We start from the raw sequence: 13,380 nt of genomic DNA, 5'->3' as shown, positions 1-13,380 counted from the left end.
TTCAATGCAGTACGGGGTACTCAGCCCATGTATTGGGTCTGGATGAGATGGAGTTCACTTTCCCACAGCAGCCCTCACAGTTCTGTTCTTTGCATTGGTAGCTGGAAAGGTGCTGATAACACACTGGTGTTTTTTGGCTGCTGCTGAGCAGCACTGGCACAGCACCAAGGCTGTCTGTCCACATTCAGTAGGCTGGGGGTTGGCAGAATCCTGGGAAGAGACACAACTAGGCCAGCTGACCCAAATTGATCAAAGGGATATTCTGTACCATATAATGTCAGCTCAGATATAAAAGGTAAGGAAAGGAGGAGGAAGGGGAACATTCATTATTTACAATATTTGCCTTCTGGAACAACAGCCATGCAAGCTGAAGCCCTGCTTTCTTGCTGCAAGCTGTGTGAGAATATGCTTTTTAATGGAAGCTGCAGAGACCACGGATGTATCTTCATCAACTGCGGGCACAATGTCCTTGGGAAAGAAATTATTCACAGTATTGCTGATGATCAATAGTTTTCAACTGTAAATATTTAGCAACTAAGTTTTATGACAGGCTCTTCTGTGTGTGGATTAGGGAAGTGGGACTAAACATATCTGCAAATGCAGCCAAGCAAGCACACTGTGACTTGCTGATTTGTATCTTGGAAATATGTGACTCAGACATATAACTGTAGTAAATTAGAGGAAAATGGCTGAATTGCCTGCAAGTGGAAAATCAGACAGATACTTGGCTTCTGTTGTTTTAAGTTTACAGTTATTAATTTTATATGAATCTTTAATGAAGATAATAAGCACAGGAAGAATAATGAAGGGGAAAAGACAAAAATTCTGGTTTTCTTAATTGTCAGTCTTTGATTGAAGTAAATATGGTAGTAAGAGTGGCTTATATTATGTACTAGAACATTTTTAGAATTCTTTGCTGGCAAAATTTCTACATGCTTGGGGTATTTTTAATGTTTCACCATGAATTTTGGGAGTAGGCACTTCAAGAAGACCTGTGAAGTTACATGGAAAATAATGTGATTGCTTCACACTCTTCCTGGTGACTTCATGAGAGAGCATGAAACCAAAAGCCAGAATGCAGCTATGTTTTTAGGTTCCATCAGCTCTCAGTATGACATAGTATCTAATAGTTGCTCAGGATGTATGAAGTACTTTTTAAATTTGGGCTTAGGAGGAGAAGTAGAAGAATTTCAATATTATTGAAATTTTTATACCACTGAATGCTTGAGCTCTAATGGCCATTGAGATTCTAATATAAACCTATCATTTTCTGTGTCACTTTCTAATACATCTGGACTGTAGATATCAGCCTAGGCTTTTAGTGTTCTTTTGACCTCTGATTGTACAAATCCTATAACATCAACATGATATAACCTTGTAACATCAGTAGGTGAAATAATACCTTTCTGTGATTCCACTGAGCTATGTCAATACATTATTTTAATATGATGCTTGAAAAGTTAGTGTCCTAAAGGAAGTATATTTCAGCAAGTTTGTGTACAGTAAACATCCTAGTTATTTTTTATTAGTGTGTCTACAGAAACAAAGATGATCAGAAATAAATTAGACATTATACCTTACCTAAATTTTTGTGTTTATTTTGCATGAATATTTCATGTCCTGTAGCTCAGTAAGTACACAGTGATTTTTCATTGCTTGTTGTTTCTGTTAAACTACATGACAGTGAAGTTTGTGTTTTTATACTGGCTTAGAGTGTGCAATGACTTAGTGCAAAAATATAAAATATTTCAATAATTAGATCATAGAATCATAGAATGGCTTGGATTGGAAGGGTCCTTAAAGATCATCTAGTCCCAAGCCCCCATGGGGGTGTGCCATGGGAAGGCACACCTTTCACTAGACCAGGCTACTCAGAGCTCTGTCCAACCTGGCCTCGATCATTTCCAGGGACGGAGCAGCCACAGCTTCTCTGGCCCACCTGTTCCAGTGCCTCACCACCTTCACAGTAAAGAATTTCTTCCTAATATCTAATCTAAACCTGCCCTATTTCAGTTTGAATCTATTTCCCCTTGTCCTGTCCCTACATGCTCTCTATTTAGAAGATTATTTTTAGGCTTTTCTAAGTTTATGTAAGATAAAAATATGCAAACACACATGTATGAAGTAATGATTAATTAATTCAGCAAAAATATTGATAAAACATCAACTAGGAGATCATTTAGGCTGACTATTTGGCAACTAGTCTCTTCCACATAGTCAATACATTATTCTACTTCCTTAAGTGGATACAAGAGAGAAAAAGAAATATTATTCTTTGCTGGAGAAACTACATTTATTAAACAGTTTCCACTCTTTTTATTACTTTATAAAACAGACAATTATTTCAGGATTTTTACCTGACCTCTCTATACTTTCAAATCTGTATACATTGGCTTGTAAGCCTCCTCTTTGTACTACATTTTATTTATAAATGACTCCATATTTTTATAGAATAAAATGAAAAATATTACTACCTAAGAAATGCTTAAGAATCTGGAACATTGTGGAAAATTAAGAGAAAATCTGCAGGCGATACATGAGCTCAGTTTTCAGTTTGATGAAGTTCTATTGTATACATAAGGATCAATTATGTCTCGCTTTACAAAAAGAGTTCTACATTCCTAAAGTGAATAGCCTTTGATTTTGAATGAAAATCAGAACACCTTTATTAGTGTATATGATTTCAGCCAAGAAAAATGGCTCATGAGAGTTATTTTTCTATCATACTAAAACTGATATTTTATTCAGAATTATTAGAATTAAAATAAGCTTTACCCTTCCCTGTTATCTTACAGTGCAGCTCAAAATTTTGATAGCTGTGAATCTGGGACTTGATCTTAGTATTTCAAAGGCAAGATCTAGACTGCAAAGTAAATAATAAGAAATAAAGGGAGAAAAAACATGAAATAGATTGAAGATGGAGAAAAGTAGAAAGTGTACTTTGATTAAGTGAAAGGTTAATTACTGAAAGACTTCCTCCACACAGCATACTGTTAATTAGAAAGTCTGAGCAATGTGTGATTTCATTTAACACTATGCAAAAGGCCAACATGAAATAGTAAACTGCTTGGTTCCTCTTGTGAAACAGATGACTTGGTGTTTCATTCTACTCTGGACTAAAAGAAAGCTGCTTTTCCTTTTTTCTTTATTTTTAATAGACGAAAGACAAGGTTAAAAAGTGAAAGTTTGGTAGGGATGAGACCAGTTAGATTCCATGGATTAGTGTTCTCACCCACCACTGTCAGCTTAGCTCTGATCTGTTAGGCACATTGGGCACAGGACAAAACTGTTTTGTACAATAGGGTTTCTGGTCACCTCAAGAGGAATATTATGGTGTCTTCTAGAAGGTAGCAACTCTCCTTGAAACTTTCTTTTCTAACATTTTGAGAAAAGTGTTGTTCTCGTAAGAATGGAAAGTATAATGTCAAAAGTGTTTCATTGTCCTGCTTATGCCTCACCAGAAAGTCCTCACCCCTTATGACTTTTGGAAATCCTCTAAGCAAACCATTAGCAGTGCACATAGGAAGCTACTGGCAATGAGCAAAATATGTGTGGAGCCCAGAAACCTCACCAAATTTGGAATCTTCTGGGTGTACTTCAGGAACTGAAGGACTGTCAAATTCCTGACTTAAAAGGAGCTATAGAAATGGACAGAAAGGACACAATATTAGATAGTGAATTTGAGGGAGTCTGGGATGCAGATCGTGAGATTTGGGTCCCCATTGTTGGTGGATGTATACATTTAACAAGGAATTTTGATGGAAAATGTTTTTTTATAGGATAATCAAAAAGACAGACTGGAATTACCAATGTAGTACCAGGCCTAGACAAGGCATAAAACCAAGAATTAGTTGTTATGTCACTGTCTACCACACTTTGAGCTATGAAGGCAGTACCTTGAAGCTGGTTGATAGTACTGTGAGCAGAAACAGCAACAATTCCAAGCATTAGGAAAGAATTCATCCTCTGGTTTTAGTCACCTAAGCATTAGTCATAATCCATGCTGCTTACACAGATACTCATTATAAAGTAATTAAATGAATGCTAAGATAGCTGTTTCAGAAAGGTGTTCTGAGTAGGCAAATTGTCCCTTTCCATTTACTCCACTTTTTCAAGAGTAAAGTTAGGTAAGGTGACTCCTGTCTTTAGATACTGCTTTAGATTTTGAGAAGTCTAGACAAGTAGAGCCATTTTCTCCAAATTTTATTTTAAGCAGGTTGATAGAATCCCATCACAGTAGTAAGCAAAGGAAAATGTAAATAACAAATGCATGGCAAGCAGCATGAGTCAAGTAGGAGGAAAAATGCAAAATCTTCCTAGTGCTATACAATTAATTTTCCAAGGATGTAAAAATCCACATTGTCACAGACTAGTAATTAGAGACAGCTTATTGTTGTTCAAGGACATTTAGCATGACCTGTTCTTGTGTAATTACTTTTACTTTTCATTGCAGAGTCAGGATACCCATTCCCATTTATGCTGCTACATGGATAATTCATTAAAATCTGCCCAGCACAGGCTAACATTAATTTGAAAAAAATGGCTGCCTCCTCAGCCTAAGAGTTGTTTCTATTTAACTAAACCATGTTAATAGCAGCTAACTAAAAGAAATACCAAGAAATACAAGATAGTGCAACAAGGAAGATAAAAGAAACTATCTCTCAACCAAAGAAAAGGTCCACTCAATCCTCCACCTTTGGGACAGAAGTTTTGATACCATCTAGTTTAATATAAGCAAGCCCTAAATGCATAAGCTAAAAAAGGTGTTGGAAAGGAAGATGGCGTGATCACTTCCCATTCCTCTTCAATCCCCAAATCACAGGGCCTAGTCAAAAACTAGAGGTCTCTCAACAGCTTCTCCTGTGACACACACCCACCAAGGCAACTAGCTGGTTAAGTATCTTTTCCCTGTGGTGGCACAAGATTACAAATTAAGCTATAATTTTCTTTCTCCCTACTTCTACCCTTTCACCTAGCTCCACGTGATCTGCAGGATAGTGTGATGATTGGAGAAATAAAAGAAAATGGCATACTGGCAATCAGGTCTGCTTTTGACAACAAAACTAGTAAAAAATGTATAAAATTCTTAAATAAACTTGGAGCATTAAATAAAAAAAAAATACCCTTTCTCTTGTCTGAAAAATCACATATATTTTAATCTAAACAGACATAATATTTTTTACAGTGCATCTTTTCTGATGGAGTTAAAAAGTAGAAATAGGTTAGACTGAGAAAGATTTACCAACAAGACAAACCTACAGTCACAGACATATCTAATTCTCTAAGCTTTCATATTAATATTTTATGGTCCTCACTGATCTGCCCAATCTTGAGGAAAAATGTGGCACAGCTAAAGAATTTATCTGTATCAAACAGGAGGTAAAATGCAAACTACAATACAGATTTCATAGTAAAGTATTGTTTTTGCTCACTGTTAGCTGAAACACTGCATGGAGTGCTTCATTTGAGCAGCAGAAACAACATTAGCACACACGAGTATAATGGCATACCCATTAATAGAAAAATATGATGAACGCTATTTGTGGGAAGGTGTGGGGTTTTTTAACTCTACCTAAGTGCTTCATTTTATGCAGTCACTCTATAAGGTAACAACAATTCCCTTTGCTGCAGATTTCTGTAAGAAGAATTTCAAGTTTAACCTATCAGCATTTTTGATTTTTTAGCATTAGAAAAAATATAAAAAGGAAATTATTCTTTTTATACATTCACTGATGAACCTCAGTAATGCATCAAGGACCATTTACTATAGTAAAGGCACTTGGGGAGACCATACATTTCAAATAGTTTTGTTAGTGAGTCTGCTTGCGTTAGTGAAATGTGAAAATATAAGAACAGAAGGACTGTACTGTGCTCTGTAATAACTTTATTTATGCTGAGGTGTAGCAGGAATGACACATTTGCTTATGGCAAAGAGGAAACAATGAATTTACATAGAAAAAAATATTAGTTATAATTCCATTAATACATGACAGTTACAAAAGGCTGGCTATGAATTATCCTTTGATGATAATGTAGTGATATATGAGGTTTAAAGACTGGCTGAACAATCCCTAGGTTAAGTTCCTTGTTTGTCCTGCCAAGACTGTGTGACTCAGGTCACAAGGACACAACTATGTAATTTGCAGACAGTCCAGAGCAAACAATGGTGCAACTCCTTACCAGACTAAAAAAAGCCTTGGAAATGAGACTCTGGTTTGTGATACACTTCTCTGCACTGTGTCAACTAGGTAAGAGAAGTGATCACCTTCATCATCATCCCTTTATATTACAGGATGTCGGTGTGATATTGAGCAGTTCCTGAAAACTGACAAGTCCCAAGACATTAATTCTCCAGGATGGTTATCCTGATATTCAGCCCTTGTGATGGCGGCTGACTCTTTTCACCTTTTCTGTTTTACTGAGTCACAGCATTCCCATTTCCAAGATAGAAGTGCTGGTTGAGAGGGCTGTCAATGGAGTTCATAAAGGTCAATTCCTGCATGGAATGGGACTATAACCAAGACTAGAAAAGGTGAGCTGTGATGGTCTAGCCAACACTTGAAAAATCTGCAAGGACATTCCACAACCTTCTTGGATACCCTGTTCCAATGCTGCCCTGCCCTTCGGGTAGATTTTTCTTGCCCAGGTGTCTAATCTGGAACTCTCAGGCTGTAATCTCTGACATTAGTAGAGAACTAAAGCTACAATTGAATTACCTAGTATTAAATATGAAAATTAAATATGAAAAAAGTCATAAAAACACTTACAACATTTCATTTGTGCCACCCGATGCAGGAATTGAAAACTTCAGTGTAAAGTCATCATGCAACAGCTCATAACAAAGACATGAAAACTCTCCTAGTAGAATGCCTTACCATTTGGAGATCCAAGTCAGAAACTGAAAGACAAGAAATGAAAATACACTTTTCAAATCTCATCAACTTTATTAGGAACGACTATGGTAATTACTACCAGTTTAGATCAATGGGAAAGTTATTCTATTATCCATAATACAATTAAATGTAAATGATATTCGGTCATCTGTATTTTAGAATCTGATAGTTAATAGTCAGTGCTACCAATGTTCAGGTAACCCATATCCTCATATCACACCCTCAACAGTAGTTCAAAATTCGTATCTGGGAAGAAATAAGAAGTGAAAAGGAGAAAATAGAAGGAAGGAAAATCACAGCTTGAAGTGTGCTGTCTCTTAAGACACCTTATTCGAATGAGTATAGCCAGCTGAAAATCTGCCTGTGAATCTCCAATAAACCAGTAATGTTTTCATCAAAAGTAAATCAGATTACACTAATTCCAAAAGCATTATTGAACAGCTATAAAAAGGGGAGAGTGCTACAATAAGTGGCGCATTAGGAATATGAGAACGTATTTCTTATTTTCCCAGAAGCTGTTCTACAAACTGCAGAAGAAAATGCTTTAAAAAGGATACCTGAAGAGTGGAGAATAATGGGAAGGGAAGGGAAGGGAAGGGAAGGGAAGGGAAGGGAAGGGAAGGGAAGGGAAGGGAAGGGAAGGGAAGGGAAGGGAAGGGAAGGGAATAATTCTGCTGATAAAATGAAGAGAATTTTTTATCCTGTGCTGAAATGAGAAATTACAGTCTCACTTAAAATTATAGTTTTATAAGTTCCCTCTGTTGGAATGAAAACAGCATAGGGATGCTGTACTAAGATAAATGATTCAGCCTGTCCTTTGCCATTAAATCCTTAGTGATGTTACCTGTTAAACACAAAATTTGAGTAGACAGATAGATTGCTTCTGTTATTCCTCCACATACTAAAGCACCCCTTGGTCTTCAGAACAAAATGAAGCCTGAGTAGAGAGCATAAAACTCTCTTTACTAATAGCTGAGAAAATTGCTGAAATGATAAATTCTTTTATTACTGTAGACATAAATGATGGTCAGTGGTGTATTTGTTTAGACTGTGGGGACTTTAAAGCAGCTATAAAAAGAGAGGTGTTAAATCGTAGATGATGATGATAATAATAATAATAATAATGCTGCAGAGAGCATGTCAAACCACCAAAAGAAAAAAAAAATCAGAGCATAATTTGGAAAAGCAGAACTCATGTCTAAATTGCATGCATCCTCAGGCTCTCAGCAATGAAAATTATCTCAGCACTAAGCATTGTGGGGAGCAAAGATTCTTAGAGTGTCAGCTAGTTATAGCCTTATCTCTGGCCGTTCATCATGAGGCTGTGCGCATGCATACAAGGAAAAAAAAGGGAAAAAAGCTGAAAAATCCAAATCTGCAGAAGTGTAACCCTAGTCACTGAAAAATAATTAATATATAATTTAGCTCTAATGTCTGACATTTATATAGTGCAGTGCTTCCACTATATGACAATAATATTCTCCACAGATAATAACAATTCTAGCTCCTGGCTCATGTCTCAGAAAGCAGTGTCTTCTCATTGAGGAGTTTCTGCTTGTGATAGAGGAGTAGGAACGACAGAAACCAAACTGATCAAATAGTAAATAGGCCAAAATTATACTGCCCCCCAGGCCCCCCCTTTTTTGTTTTTGGAGAAGGCTGAAAGAAAGATCCTTGGTTTATGCAAATTGCCACACATATACTGAAATCAGCTTTTTCTGCCATCTCAGAAATTGTTCTTCAATTTAAGTTTGCCTCCCCCAGATTAATTTTTTATATCAACAGACAAAGAAAAGGAAGGTAAACAATGAATGCTGTTTCTTAATTTCTCTCCAGTTACAGATCAAAAGCTGATTCTTTTTTTAATGTGTATAAGCTACTGAAAATAGACTCAGAATCATGCCTGGAAATTATTCTTAAATAATTTTTTAAATGGCTTTGATTTTCATATGTTGCATATCCATAATATATTGTTCCCATATTTATTTTTGCTAAGGGCAATGTCTTATAATTCACACCAATATTTTTTCTAATCTATCAAATAATCATAAAGATTTTTCTCTTTCTAGTAGTCCTCATGGATGATAGGCAAGCCTGTCCCTGTGCCACATTCTTCCATTACTTTTTCTTTAATACCTCGAAACCTAGCAAGAGGCTTTTGCATGGCACACATCTCCTTTTGTCATCTGCCAGGAATGAATGCTGGCAGCTGCTCTGAAGCCCGTTCATTGAACCTGCTCTGTTTCTAGAGCAAAGCTCTGCTAGATGTGAGGAGTACTGTGCCAAGTCAGCCGGTATTTGTACCGGGCAGTCCCGGCTCTTGTTGCCCGGTGTGAACCTACCTCTAGGGCTGCCTAAGGATTTCAGGAAGGAAAGCAGGGGATGCAAAGGGGCTGTTTTTACATGGTTTCATCTCTTTCAGCAAAGGCTGTTTCTGAAGTGTAAATAGGGGGACATTTTCCAGAGAGATCAAGTATAACTTACAGGAATTTATAAAATCTTTTCTGAAGATGTTAAATTCAATTTGCCTAGTGAAATCTATGAATCTAAGTCCAGAAAAATAAAACAAATAAATAAAATTATTTCATACATATTTTTTTCTTTAAATTTAACAGCTGATATCAGCTTTGATTGTTTTTCACAGCAATAGAGAAGTTTTCATGTCTGCAAGATGGGCTGGAGTATTTAAAGCCTTATCTGAGTGGTTTTAAGAAATAATTTAACATGACCTCCAATTCTCCTGAACTTAAAATTGGCCCATATCATAATTTTAAGTACTATTCCTTTTGCATCTGTGAATAAATAAATGCTTGCTAACACACATATGTGAAAGACTTACCAGTAGAATTTAATAAGATATTAAAAGTTACACTTGGGGTTCTTAAAACCTTTACTTTTAGCTTCCATTTTGACTTAAATATGTTTTTTAATAGGTGTCTGCATTGACTCTTTTTTTCCTGTTTAATTTTATTTTTTGGTATTATAAAGTTTTACAAAGCCACTGTATGGTTTTAAACTGCAAAAGAATTGCACCTTTCTTCCTAAACAGTCAGTGTCTGTCAAAAGACATTTAATCTTTTCAATCATTTATGCTACTCATTTAGTAAGATGAATTTCTAGTAATTGTTTTTGCATACTGCATTCAAATAGTAAGAAGATTTTCATATATGTGTTCAAATCAAACCACTGGTTTTCTTTCTCCATTTCAGCAGAAATACAAACAAGACTATCTATCTATCTATCTATCTATCTATCTTTGAGTAGCTAGGTTTATAGAACAAAATGCTCTTTCTTATTTACTGGGCAGGAGAAATGATTGCTTTCTGCAGACTGGCAAAATTATTCCAGTGTTAATCTTGTGTAAATGTCAGAAGTACCTTCCTGGGAAGTGGGGTGCGGGTGAAGGGGATGCTGAAAATCAGAAACCACTACAAACCCAATCTGAACCCCTAAACTTCTCCAAAGGACAAACGTTTCATAAACTTATTCTTTTTTTTCCAAAGTCAATACTTGGAGCCAAGTGAACAGCTCTAGTGTTCTGCAGTGCCATACATCTACACACACATGTGAGCAACTCACACCATGACATATTGTGATGGGAAAAGGTCTACATGGCCAGCAAAATCATGGAAAAACAGGTTGGTCTCACAAGTGATTTTTTTCTTCTCAGTCACCTTATGAATGTAATGTTTTCCCCAAATGAACATCTGAAATGTTTTTTCACACTTATGCACTTTACTGTGTGACTGTAAATGTATTGTAGTATTTTCAGTTTGGTTGTCAAAGAAAAGGTCTCAGTCATATCAATTGAAGTAGTAAACATATTTACATTGACAAAATATAACTGAAAATTCTTTTACTGAATGATGGCACTTAAAGTTCAGCTTCCTTCATTTATAAGTTACTCTTATGTTTTATTTTTCATAGTCCTTATAAAAATAAAATTATTTTTTCAGAATAAAGACGGGCAAATTAAATTTAGAAGTACCATTGACAGAATAGGAGAATTTTCCTGTATGTTAGAATTTGAGAGATATTGAATGGCTAAATTGTGGAATTATAAAAATTATCTAATTTGATGCTTTACTTAGTGACGTATTTGTGGCATAATTATGATATACAGTTTAAACAGACCAAAAGCTTTTCAGTAATAATGCATAAAGTCTTTTGAACTGAGCTTCTAGAAACTGAAAGTGCTCTTAAATTGACTTTAGTAGATTGTAAGAAATCTATAGCCATGTGAGAACATACTAAGAATAAAGTACAACTCATATAAAAGGTTAATTACTTCCTTTTTGATATTTTATCAACCTCTAGAAAATATTTTGAAAGCTTACAGGTTGTAGTTTTGGTTGAAAGAGAGCCAAAACCAGTTTGTAATAGTTTTAAAGCAATTTTGGTTTTCAGAAACTCATAAAAGAAATTGTTTCTTATAATCTTTTGCTTTAATATTTGACTAAAATTCTTTCATGTATAAACACCAGGTGCTCGAGAAAATGACCAATGCAATATTTTTACATTATCAATTCAGAAGGAAAGTGAAGCACCTTGGTAAGAAATTTTTTTTTTTTGTGTTCTCCTATACTGCTTTCTGTTAAACTCTTGAGGTATGACTACATTCAAAACGAAGTAATTTTTTGTTGCCTGAACCACCTGGACATTTAATGCATCCCTTGACAAAAGAGTATATTGTGCAAAATATAAATTTTTACTGGCTACTGATGAGCCACTTTTGAATGGTTAATTAGAATTCAAATAAAATTCTCAGCATTTTTCTGAATCTCACTATTTGTAGGCAGTTCATTTTGCTTTAAAGACTTCTCCCCACTCTGCCGTCCCCATATAGCCCAGCGATTTAGCTCAAAGGCAGTTATGATTGGAACTCTTATACGGGACACCCTCTTTGAGACATTTGCACCAAAACCTTTCCTCCCATCACCTGACATGCATCTTTCCACCATACTCCCTTCCTCACAACCTGGACTATTCCCTCTCCAGAAAAACTTTGGAAAACTGATCTTTGCTTGTTAGTTAGATCCCCATGGAATATCAGACCCTTAGAACAGCATTGACATTCTCACAGTGAATTTTCCCTCTCAGGCACTTCATATGAAAGAGAATGTGGAGGGGCATCTCTGTCCCCAGCAAAGAGACCTGCTGAAGGATAGTTCTCTGCAAAACCCCACTTTATTGGGAGGACTGGCTCAGTGGAAGGCTCTGCACCCAGCACATCCCACTCTGCCAGCTTGCTCTGCGAGACTGGCTCTCAGCCCATGTTACATGGTGAGCTGTTCATTCCTGTCCTCACACTGCAAAGCTGCTCTCCCAGTACAGCAAAGGTGGAAGGACTCTGAGGACAAAGCACAGTGTATACTGTGCAGAATACAAAAGAAGGAGAAATGCAGGGAAGATGAGGAGCTGGCAAACACCACACACACTGGATGGGCTGTGGAAGTTGCACAGCATGTGTCCACAGAGGGCAGTCCCTTTTTCTTAGATTTGCAGTCTAAGGTTGGGGCTCTTCTTTCACCTCCAGTCTGGGCTTCTCACTACAACAAACACACTGAGGTGGAGGAGCATGTCCAGCAAAAGACAATGGTGCTGGCAAAGGGTCTGGAGCACAAGTCTGATGAGGAGGTGCTGATGGAACTGAGGTTGTTTATCCTGGACAAAAAGAGTCTCAGGAAAAAAAGAGGCTCAGGAGAGACCTTATCTCTCTCTATGACAACCTGAAAGGAGATTGTAGCCAGGTGGGTGCCATTCTCTTGCAAGTAACAAGAAATAGAACCAGAAGAAAGAGTATCAGGTTGCTCCAGGAGAGATTTTGAATGGGTATTAAGAAACATTTCTTCACCGAAAGTGTTATCCTTTTCTCTGGGAAAGGTACTTGGCAGCCCTGTATCTCTTACCTTTCTCTTTTCCAAAAGATATGTTAATGAAAGAAACTATACCTACAGACTCTAATTAACATGCATACATACACACTAGCAGGCCATGAGCACAAATTCCACATTTCCCTTATAGAAAGTTCAGTAAGTCACTTCTGGTCTTTTCTTGCCTTCAGAACCTTGCACATCCAACGCCTCACACTGCCCTACACCAGCAGACAGCAAGAAGAAAGTACACTGGGGCATCTACCTTCAAGCATTCTAGCAAAATTAAAATGTTTACTATCTTCATTAACCTTCTTTCTCTCTCTCAGCCCAGGAAAACAGACTTAAATGTCTCTGTCTAATCTAAACTTCTTGAAGCAGAGAACCCTGGCAGTCCAGTCATCATCCTGAGTCACCTTTAGTCCTTTGTGAACCCAGCAGCTCTGAGAGGGAACAGAGTTCACACAGTAGCAGGTCCACTGATATACTGTCTTTTAGTGGGCCTGGCAGCTGAACCAAAAAAGGCAATCCAGTAATTTGTATTTCTCCCTCATGTCCAAAAAGACACAAACAAGAAATAGGTGTCTGGTATCTACAGATTCTACAGATGTAGT

General features: G+C 36.7%; 1 protein-coding gene across 8 annotated transcripts in view; it reads right to left on the bottom strand.

Moving 5' to 3' along the window:
- MGAT4C (MGAT4 family member C) overlaps positions 1-13,380 on the bottom strand; it is a 339,257-nt gene that overhangs the window by 26,551 nt on the left and 299,326 nt on the right. For 5 of the 8 annotated variants that reach the window (XM_032107337.1, XM_032107338.1, XM_032107341.1 and 2 more), the window contains one exon: positions 6,768-6,898. The exons of 1 other annotated variant lie outside the window; for it this stretch is intronic. In XM_032107337.1, coding sequence (XP_031963228.1) covers positions 6,768-6,777 — 10 coding nt within the window. In that variant the 5' untranslated portion in view covers positions 6,778-6,898. The remainder of the gene's footprint in view (positions 1-6,767; positions 6,899-13,380) is intronic. 2 more of the 8 variants (XM_032107343.1, XM_032107346.1) reach the window with 1 other exon arrangement.

The sequence above is a fragment of the Corvus moneduloides genome, chromosome 4 (assembly GCF_009650955.1).
Source record: "Corvus moneduloides isolate bCorMon1 chromosome 4, bCorMon1.pri, whole genome shotgun sequence".
Taxonomy (NCBI): Eukaryota; Metazoa; Chordata; class Aves; order Passeriformes; family Corvidae; genus Corvus; species Corvus moneduloides.
Note: the sequence above shows the minus strand (reverse complement) of the source record. Positions and strands in the feature narration are given on the sequence as shown.